This window comes from Bactrocera tryoni, chromosome 1, assembly GCF_016617805.1.
Source record: "Bactrocera tryoni isolate S06 chromosome 1, CSIRO_BtryS06_freeze2, whole genome shotgun sequence".
Lineage (NCBI taxonomy): Eukaryota > Metazoa > Arthropoda > Insecta > Diptera > Tephritidae > Bactrocera > Bactrocera tryoni.
Window position 1 is genome coordinate 87,244,972 of NC_052499.1, and position 10,953 is coordinate 87,255,924.

A 10,953-nucleotide genomic window follows, 5' to 3' on the forward strand; every position below is an offset into this window, starting at 1 on the left:
AAACATTTTTTAATTCATTTGGTAGTCAGGAATATTTCAATAATATCCCGAAAGCTTATTTGGTTTTGGGAATATTGCCATCTGACTCTCATTTTCGATTTGAACAATTTCGATATGTTCATGAATTTTTACCGTGTATTCTCTCTTTCTTCCTTTCAGAACTCGTGCGAATCATCGCTCATGTCTCCCGAGCTGTCGGAGAAATCACAAAATATAGACTTTGAGCTGGCTGACCTGTTGATATCAAGCGAGAAGTCATGCATATTGGAAACTCAACGCCCAACCAGCCCATCGGAGAAGAGCGAGCCACACCACGAGAGTCAAGATGAGAATGCTTCTAGCACGCTGCACCAACTCTCCGACTCCAATCGAATTGAATTGCACAAAGGCAAGGCACTCATACACATCTTGGCTAACGATGGCAATCATCAGCTGCTCGAGCGTGCATTGAACGCATGTAAAGGACCCATCGATCTCGAAATTGAGGACTACAATGGACAGACAGCTTTGAATATTGCCGCGCGCAACGGACATTTAGAGGTTGTTAAATTGTTGTTGAGCTTCTCTCAACCCTGCAACGATGGCACTGGTCGAATGAAGCGCGTCGATGTGAATCACGCTGATAGAGATGGCTGGACACCTTTGCGTTCAGCCTCGTGGGGTGGTCATACAGAGGTCGTAAAGCTCCTGATCTCACATCCCGCATGTAAAATTGATCTATCCGATAAGGAGGGCCGTACTGCACTGCGAGCAGCTGCTTGGAGTGGACACGAAGACATTTTAAAAATACTTATCGAATCTGGTGCAGATGTGAATTCTGTGGATAGGCAGGGTCGCACCTCTTTGATCGCCGCGTCTTACATGGGGCATTATGATATTGTTGAAATCCTACTGGAAAATGGTGCTAATGTTAATCATCTGGATTTAGATGGACGTAGCGCACTTTGTGTAGCTGCGCTCTGTGGTTCGTCAGGCTATAGCAAGGTTATATCGACCTTATTGGAACACGGTGCCAACACTGACCAGCTGGACAATGACGGCATGTCGCCACTTCTTGTGAGTTCTTTCGAAGGCAATGCCGAGGTGTGCGAGCTTTTGCTTGAAAATGGTGCGGATCCTGATCTAGCTGATTTCATGGGTCGTACACCACTTTGGGCCGCCTGCACTGCCGGACATGCCAACGTTGTAAAATTACTTCTCTTTTGGGGCTGTGGCATCGACTGTATGGACTCAGAGGGACGCACCGTACTTAGTATTGCCTCAGCACAAGGCAATGTCGAGACCGTAAGACAATTACTAGATCGTGGACTAGACGAAACACATCGCGACAATGCCGGCTGGACCCCGCTACATTATGCAGCATTCGAGGGTTTCCATGAAGTATGTCTTCAGCTGCTAGAGTCGGGCGCTAAGATAGACGAGTGCGACAATGAAGGAAAGACTGCGCTGCATCTCGCCGCACAAGAAGGTCGGACTAAGTGCGTACAAATTTTACTCGAAATACATTCGACATTCGTAGACCAAAAGGCACACGATGGCAAGACAGCATTCCGTCTCGCTTGCTTGGAGGGTCACCTTGAGACATTACAGTATCTGCTAAAATTCTGCTGCGATGTGAACGCCAAGGACGCAGACTCACGCACCACACTTTACATACTAGCATTAGAAAATAAACTGGATATAGTTAAGTACCTGCTGGAAGTGACCAACGTAGATGTGAATATACCGGATAGCGAGGGACGCACAGCTTTGCATGTAGCAGCGTGGCAGGGGCACGCCGAAATGGTTAAGATGCTTATAACAATGGGTGAGAACCTCTGACGAAAGATATAAATGAAAATATTCTATGATCCTCTTCAAACTTTTAAGGTAACGCTGATGTCAACGCAATGGACCTAGAAGCGCGCACACCCTTGCATTCGTGCGCCTGGCAAGGCAATCATGATGTCATGAGTATACTGCTTTACTTTGGCGCAATAGCGGACCACGCATGCAAACAAGGAGCAACGGCTTTGGGCATCTCTGCACAGGAAGGACACGAAAAATGTGTGATTGCTTTACTGAAGTACGGTGCCAATCCGTACAAGTCAGACCATTGCGGACGTACACCAATTAAATTGGCAGCCAAATCAAATCGCACAAACATACTGAAGATTTTCGAAAACTTCACGAAAAGTAAACATACACTCAAATTGCAAATTTTTTCCATTTATAATTATTTCCACATTTGACTTCTGCTTCCGTCAGGTGATTCCAATAATCTAGTCGAGCCAGCCAAATTCCACCCGAGCATGCTGCGCTCCCCCGATCAACCACCAGCGTTACCTGCTCATCAAAGCATAGGGCTGGGTGCTCCACCGTACCCGCCGCACGCCTCCGCTCCCTCAGTCTGCTCGGCGGCGACCACGGCCACAGTAAATAACAGTATGAACAACAATAACAACATGCAAGTGCCATCTAACATACTGAATGCATCGACGTCGACACACAGCTCCAACAATTTCTATCAGAACACAATGCAGTCGGATACGAGCAGTTTACACAAGCGAAAAAGCGTAATTTCTAGTCAATCGACAGGTAGCAGCAACGATGTAAGTGCGACATAGTAGTAACCAGAAACACAATTAATAAATCGTTCACTTTAGCAGGCGCCGCTTACGTTCACACAACAACTGCAACGGCAAACCAAACTCAACTCGCGTAACAATCCCTTCGTGCAAAATGCGCCCATCATCAATTCAAAGCATGGCGCCGCCTCAACATCTTCCAACGCAGTCGGCGCAATGCAACAACAATCGAAAGCGCATCATTCACATCGGCATTCACAGTTGCTGCCCGATCTCAACGAGCATCAATTTGGTACGATCGCATTACATAATACATCAAGGCATTCGAGTTTATGCTGCTCATTCATTAATTTTATTCATTTATGTATATTTTGCTACTTTCAGTTTCTGGTATCGGTGCCAATGAGGCTGATCTATATGATATGGAATGCATGTCACCACTGTATGCGACACCACCGCATTCGCCCAGCAGTGAACTGAGCTCACCCGGTCAGCTACCGTCGCTTAATGCATTCGATGAAATCACCGCCGCGTCGGGCAGTTCTCTGGGCAATCACGGCAAGAACAGTAGTTCTGGTGGCAAATCAGTACTACCAGATAATCATTTCGCCCGAGATACACATATGCGTATAATTCTGGGAAATTTAAAGGAAACCCAGCCCAGCTCATCTAGGTAAGAGCAGCGATAACGGGTTTAAATATTGCGTTTATATTTGTATATAATTTACTTGAATTTGCTGGCAGTGTTAGTTAAGTTTTAAAGACTACTATATATTATATTTGCTAAGAGTTTTTTTCAATTTGGAGGCCGTCATTTAAATGTATTAGTTCGATTTATGAACATTTGTATATACATACATATATTACTGTGTGCTTAATTGATGTCTTCTCCTTTGCAGCAAAAGCAAACGCAGCGGAATCACTACAAATCCAGCAATGCGTCTAATTCGGAGCCGCTTTGATTCTGCCGCTCAACTAATACGGCGCACCAACAACATGCTCTCCTCAAACAGCAATCAGGGATCCTCAAGCATCGGCGTGAAATCGGGCACATTTCAGTGGCGCAAGGAAAGCCAAATGTAAATTGCTGACTGCGATGCTAAAGCATTTTATACGTTAAGTTTGCATGTAAACAGTTAACTGCACTGGCAAGCATAATTAGAGAAGTTTGAATCGATAATTAGTCAAGAATGTATTTCCTTTAATTAAGTATGAGCGATTACGATTTTATTTGTGATAATTTATTGTTTAATTTGGAGTTAAGCTGTAATTTATTTATGTTTATTCTTGCTTCTAAGTAAACAATTTAACGATATAAATTCTATATTATTTTCCAATGCATAAGTTAACACGACTATTTTACATTACATACATTCATACATATAGACATGCACTAGTTTTAGACTAAAAAACCGAAAAATAAGGAATTTAGGTGGAAATCGAGACACGGGCACATTAAATTATTGGACAATTTAAAACGAATGTACTATGTAGTTTACTGTTACATTTTAAACAAACTCACCGCATTTTTGTGGCAAACAAAAATTACATACATACCTACATACATGAGTTGATGAAGCATAATAGACACTAGAATTTTATGCACTGATAAACAGGTAATCTTTAAAATAAAGTTGCACACGAGAAATCATAAAGTTTAAGTGTATTTAAAAACGAAATAAAAGTAAATGTAAAGGAACCAATATCAACGGAATTTCGAAAATTGGATTTTACATATAATTAATTAACTAGAAATAATTAAAATTATTATACACTGAGTTTATCGAAATGTCGAAGAATTTAGAGGCCTGCGAAAACACAACTGAATTTCTCTTAGGAAGCAATATTCGTATTTAATGTATACAAAATATGTAAAACATCAAACATTACAGGGTTGATAAAAACATTATATTGCGCACCTTCACTTTTATGTTGTGGAAAATATCCGAAACCTATTTATTTATTATATTCTATATTTTTGTATACCCATATCCAATAAAATCAAAGCCCAAAATTGCAGAAATCCCGTAATACGGAATGTTAATATAATGCGTGGTTTTTTTATATTTTTCCTGGTTTTTCTTTATAAAATGTATTTTTGTATTTATCATTAGTTAAATAAAAATTATACTTTCACTAAAGAAGGTTCGAAAATAATTCAAGCGCTTGCATGTTCTACCCTGAAGCATAATACATTTTATTTTTGATCTCCTAATAAATAAATTAGCAATATTTAGATATAATCCCGTTTTTTTAATTTTTAACACCTTCAAAGGAATATTATGTAAATTTTGGGGTGGTTGTAAGGGCTTTTTTTGTATAAGAACCACTAATTTGGGATATAATGTGAACTTAAATTTATTATTAGGAATGAAACAGCGACATATAAATTAAAAAATGGAGCGGAATTACATGCATATTCGATTAAAACTACGACCATGAGTTAAACACATCTCTGTTTTGTCGTTTACTATTTCACTGGATTTTAAAATATATTTAATTTCACGATCCTCTTATTATGAGGAGTTTCGTTATTACGAATGTTTTGTATTTTACAATTTAGGAGACTATTGTAAATTATTTGTCTTTTAATATCAAAATGTCAATATTCCTTCACGGTCACGAATCACGGATTAAATGCAAGTACTAACTTCTATTTTCACAATTGGTTAGGTTTTTCAACAGACAAATTCCAGCTCCAAGCCATCATGGCGGATGCTCTTTACATATTGCATCAGAATTTGTATCACACTTCAAATTAGGAAAACCCCAACCAAAGAAATGTACGAATATATAAAACATACAAACATATTTCTATATACATATACATATGTATATTGCAATAATAATTCGAAACTCCAAACAAATTTGTTCTATTATATTCTAATACCCCTTAGTAGTTTTTCCACGTTGCTTTTTGCTTACAGTGAACACCCTTTGGGATAAAATTGTTTGCGAAATAAATTTGCTATTTGCCTTCGTTAATTAACCGTTGTAAATTGTAGATTATAAATCTGACTAGCTTACTGTAAAATTTTAAAACGCTAATAGCGATGTGTTGAAGCGATAGGTAGACGAATGAATCTTCCTCGTGAGATATAGCAAATCTTCTAAAGGAGCAATAAGGCATTTTTTGAGACATTAAAGCTAGTTTGGATCATAGTCTAAATTTCTATTTCTGTCTTTCCCTACATTTGGTAGCATCGCCTTTTCCTCCTGCCAGATTCATCACACTTAATTTTCGTCTTTAATAATTATACAATAGTATTATATTTATATATACATATACATATAGACGCAAATGCATTACTATTTTTCTATAAACACATTTTCCAAAGCAAACTAAAATATTGCAGATAAAAGGCTACATGCGCGGTATACCACATACATACATATATAATACAGTCATAGTCGTACTTATACATAGTCTTTATTTAAACCCCTTTTTCCCGTAAGTTACACAAACTGAAAATTGATTGAAGTTTCCGATGATATTATGAGTCGTCACGATAAATAAACTGTACATAAGAACTTATGTATCTTTGAATCATTACATTGAAGGTGTAAAGCACGCAGCTAACGATCTTTGCATTGAAAAGATTTGAAGTCGTTGGTTTGTGCGGAAATACATTACGTAAATTACTGTTAACATGGAGTATCATATACATATATACAAATATATTTAAAATAACAAATCAGAGGAAGAAAAGAGATAACTGGAGAAATATTAAGTATATAAAATTATTTAGCACTATGCATATGCAGATACATACATACATACATATATGCATATTTCAGCATTATTGCAAAAGTTACAATGCACTGGTTAATGGTGTTTGAATTGAAAAGAAATTTAATTTGATTATCTATTGGCATTTGTAGGGAAGTAATACAGGAAATTTAACAAAAGTTCTTGATGTAAGTTCCATGACTTTGAAATTGTTTAAAACTAAATTTACATTCTGAGAAACGTACGGTACATTTAAAATTTATTTAATAAAAAGTTTAAGAAATAACTATATACAAAACAAGTAGAGTTTGATGATTACTAGAAAAATAAAATAAATTATATATTTGTTTTTGATTTGGTTACATAATAGACTACCTCCTAGTAAGTATGTTGTTAGACAATATCCAATTGATTGATTCATTTCATATTTATAGTTTTAATTATACTACAACAAATTGAGAAACAGTTCATTTATTGCTATCTACAAGTATCTTAGGATTGGCTACTCGAAATACATTTGGCACCATGCCGGCTAATGTGGTAAAAAGTTCCTCTGAAATATCATGTGGCAAAAGCAATTGTAATGTGCTAAAATTAAAAAGAAAACAACAACAGTTCACAATATCGATTTTTGAAAGTATATTAAAGAAATACCTCAGTTCCGCACCACCCCACGACGCCGATTCAATCATGAAGCCTTTGGCGCACTTAAACACCAGCTCAGCCCTCCGCATGCACCACTGTACTGTCATATCCTCAGACATTTCATGACGCATCAGCGCAGGAATTGTTAGCGTCGTAACATCATGCCGGCTAGCTGTCTTTAATATATTACGCAAACCCAATATAACGGGATGGCGAGAATTAATCTCACTAGGGCTATTGATGGGTTCGTCGGAAATCAAATGAAAAATAACATGCGATTGCGAAAGGTTTGAATGCTTGGTAATAAAGAAATCACCAGTTTTTAGCTTTGTGGTGGCCATTTTTGTTGGAGAGCCTCCTGCACTACCAGACCCAACTGTACCTGTATTCAACGGTATATCATTATTTCCAGGGCCTGGACTATTGCTGTTCACACTTGGTGACGTGGAATTATTAACACTTAAATTGCATATTTGTTTTTCGATCTTTTCCAGCTGATTGTCTATCTGCAAAACATATATTACGAACTTAGATAATTTCCAAAGAATTTCTACCTTTTTTACCTGTTCAAAATGAAACTCGGTGGACATGTTGGCATTTTTAATAATACTCCTATTGGCCTGTGCCTGGATGGACGGTGTAAGAACAACTACACCACAAAGGGAACTTGAATACAAGCCCAATGCCATATTTAGGCCATTTAAACTGCACGCAAGTTTTAAACATTAAAATATATTTAATTTAAAAACTCGTACCTTACCTTTCATCAATATGCAGTGGACTGCAGAGATCTGTAACATCGGCACTTAATATGCGTATATTGTGCATGTGCTTAAGTTGAGAGCCTAAATGTATTGTGAAACTCTCTTCCATCGACGGCTGCTGTGATATAAACATAGATGAGCGATTTCCTAATGGGGTAGCCGCCGGAGATGTCTCAAATATTTTTCCCACTTGGCACGTAATCCAATCTCGATATTCATTGCGTTGATGTCCTCGTTTCGCTTGTAACTCAGACTCGTAGCGTTGTCTTATATAATTTTGGGTGCTGTATTGTTGTGCTAAAAGGTTATTTATATCCTGTAAGCATACAAGTAATTTAACAAAGTTTAATATAAAGCAAATATTACACACATCCGATGTAGTGGTTATATCCAATTGTTTTATTTTATTATCCATTTCTTTTTGCTGTGTTGAGTTAAGGGTTTCAACTTCTTCATCCATTAGAGTAATCATATCTGAAATAACTTTTGCATAAGCTCTTTCACGTTTCAAAATCTCTTCCAACGAAGATGAGTGTACTAGCCTTTGGACCAAATTAAAATTCATAGACACCAATATACAGATATTTTAATTTGTAAAGAATTTACCGATGGAAACTTTGAGCGAATATATCCTCGTCGCTTGGTCCAATGCGATCTGCGAATTGTATTATTTCCTCTTTATAATGCCGCTCCGTTTTACGTATCACTGCTTCCAAGTCCAGCTCATTATTCCCTGCATTTTCAAAAAGTCGTTCGGCAAACTTATCCAAATAAATTTGATTCGCATTTATTATGAACTTTCGCAGTGCTGTTTTTACCTCTACAATATAATTTAAATGTACATTCACTCTCACTTTATAAATTATATTATCATATCTTTTTACTTTCGTGTTCATCCAGGTAACGCTGCATTGTATCCATGCCATTTAATAGGCGTGTAACTAACTCGTCCACACATTCATCCCCACGTTCAAAAGGAAGCTCAATATTAATACTTGCTTCACATTCTTTGTTTTCGTGATTATTATATTTATATACAAACTTAACAATATTATCCGCCATTGTGTAAAATATTAGACGAATTAATGTAAATAAACCTTGCCCGTAATTCTGTTTATCAACAAAAACTCCCATAAAATACTTGAGAGGAACGTCAAAAATATATGTTTGGGAAGACAAGCTATAATTTGATTAAGGGTCTTCCATTGAACGTACCATAAGTAAGAACGCACTTACACATGAAGACTTTTGTTGCTAATTAGACAGGGCTTACACACAAAAGGTTTTGTTGCCCATCATCGAAACATTTATGTGCTGAACACATGTTTCATAAGCAAATTTTATCCTTATGTATTCTAAAATCTCAAAATTTAATTCTGCATATTTGTGTACATATATCCACACTAAATACAAAAAGTAGATGTTAAAAATCAAATTTTCGTGTATATTGTAAATATTCTTCTGAAACCGAGCGCAATTGCAACCATTGAAAGAAATTCCCACAGCGGGTTCAACATTACCGGTTTTCAACAGAATGTTTTTCGGCAAATTTCTGTTATTTCGGAGATCTAACCCTGCTTGGATCGGTAAGTGGTAGTCTGGAAGAATACCAATATGAAAAATAATACCAAACTACGTTGCAGCAAATTATTAGGAATAAGAACATAAAACTCAAGCACGAGAGACTCGATCCCTTCGTCTCTTTTCGTGGCGCTTTGCAATCAAAAACGCAGGGCGGGCGATAAAAGTCTTTGTGTGTGAACGCAGTCTAACAAATCCAATATTTTACTAATATCATGTTCAGACACTTAATCCACACGATTTCGGCTGTTGAGTGGTTTATCCTACTAATCCTATAAATTTATCAAGACATACAAAAATGACAGTTCAAAATCACTTCATCGAAGTGTGATCTATATGTCGACTGGTGCGTTGGAATATTTATGGATTGTCCAGTGAGAATTTCATGACATTTCAAAATATTGGAAGTGAAGTTATTGCGTTTTAAGTGTCAGCATGTTTGTGTTATCGGTGCGAAAATGAGCATCGAACAAAGAGCCAACATTCAATTTTGTTTTAAAATTGGTAAAACTTTTACCGAAACGTTTCTATTGATGAAACAAGTTTATGGCGATGATTGCCTGTCCCGTAACGAGTGGTTTCAACGTTTTCAAAGTGATCGTGAGAATATAAATGACGGATCAACGTGGGCCACTCAAAATCCGTGATCACCGGTAATTCCATCGAAACTGTGCGTGAATTCACTAAAAATCAGCCGAAATCATAATTGAAATTCATGGAAATGGATTTAAACATCCCCAAAATATCGATTTATTGCATTTTGACCGAACATTTGGGCTTACGAAAGGTGTGTGAACGGTTTGTTCCGCACAAATTGACTGACGACCAAAAATTGCTCAGAATCCAACATTCGAAGGACATCATTATAGAGGTCAAAAAGGATAAAAACTTCCTTTACAATATTGTGACTGGTGGTGAAACGTGATGTTTCCAATATGATGCCGAAACGAAACGACACCGGACGAGCAGAAACCCAAAAAATCGCTCATGGAGAAGTAAAAAGTTAAGACAACGCTAATTAGTTTTTATGACTCCAAGGGTATTGTCCACAAAGAATTTGTTCCACCCAGCCAAAACGTTAATGCGGTATTCTACCTTGGTGTTTTGAAGCGTTTGGTGAGCCGTATTCGACCTGTTCGGCCCGAATATCGTGAAGATGAAAGTTGGCGTTTGTTGCACGATAATGTGCCATCTCATCGATCGACGCTTGTGACCCATTATTTGACCAAAAATCACATTTTAACCATTAACCACTCCCCGTATTCACCTGATATGGCACCTTGCGATTTCTTCTTTTTCGGAAAAATGGATTTGCCTATGAAAGGAAAACGTTATGCAGACGTAGAGGCTATTCAAAAGGCTTGCACCGGCATACTGGCAGCCATACCGGCCAACGAGCTAAAACACTCGTTCGACATGCTTTTGGACCGTGAAAAAAACTGTATTGAAGCAGAATATTTAAAAAAAAAAATAAATTGATTTTTCCGAAAAAACCATTTGTTTTGTTTTTTTTTAAGTCCTGTTTACTTTGGAACGCACCTTGTAGTCTCATATCTTTATATTCTAATACAAATTATAACCAACAATAGAAGTATTACTAATTATGCCCTGGACAGGGAGTATTAAGTTTATCACGAGAAATGGGCTAACCGCTATTGTGGGTCTT

The 10,953-nt window shown here is 37.3% G+C and overlaps 2 protein-coding genes across 4 annotated transcripts in view; one reads left to right on the forward strand and one right to left on the reverse strand.

Moving 5' to 3' along the window:
* LOC120766649 overlaps positions 1-4,810 on the forward strand; it is a 77,673-nt gene extending 72,863 nt beyond the window's left edge. Inside the window, exons 5-10 of one of the 3 annotated variants that reach the window (XM_040092279.1) lie at positions 160-1,807; positions 1,870-2,175; positions 2,248-2,591; positions 2,649-2,859; positions 2,952-3,240; positions 3,467-4,810. In XM_040092279.1, the coding sequence (XP_039948213.1) occupies positions 160-1,807; positions 1,870-2,175; positions 2,248-2,591; positions 2,649-2,859; positions 2,952-3,240; positions 3,467-3,650 (2,982 nt within the window). In that variant the 3' untranslated portion in view covers positions 3,651-4,810. Of the gene's footprint in view, positions 1-159; positions 1,808-1,869; positions 2,176-2,247; positions 2,592-2,645; positions 2,860-2,951; positions 3,241-3,466 lie in introns of all 3 variants that reach the window. The other 2 variants (XM_040092277.1, XM_040092278.1) reach the window with 2 other exon arrangements.
* Positions 4,811-6,521: 1,711 nt separating this feature from the next.
* LOC120766651 (protein C12orf4 homolog) lies at positions 6,522-8,857 on the reverse strand. The gene is made up of 7 exons (XM_040092281.1): positions 8,591-8,857; positions 8,313-8,526; positions 8,077-8,248; positions 7,703-8,022; positions 7,506-7,647; positions 6,952-7,448; positions 6,522-6,885 (listed from the first exon to the last, which is right to left on the reverse strand). Exons 1-7 carry the CDS (start codon positions 8,838-8,840, stop codon positions 6,765-6,767), a joined length of 1,716 nt encoding a protein of 571 aa, XP_039948215.1. The 5' UTR covers positions 8,841-8,857; the 3' UTR covers positions 6,522-6,764.
* Positions 8,858-10,953: the final 2,096 nt, after the last annotated feature.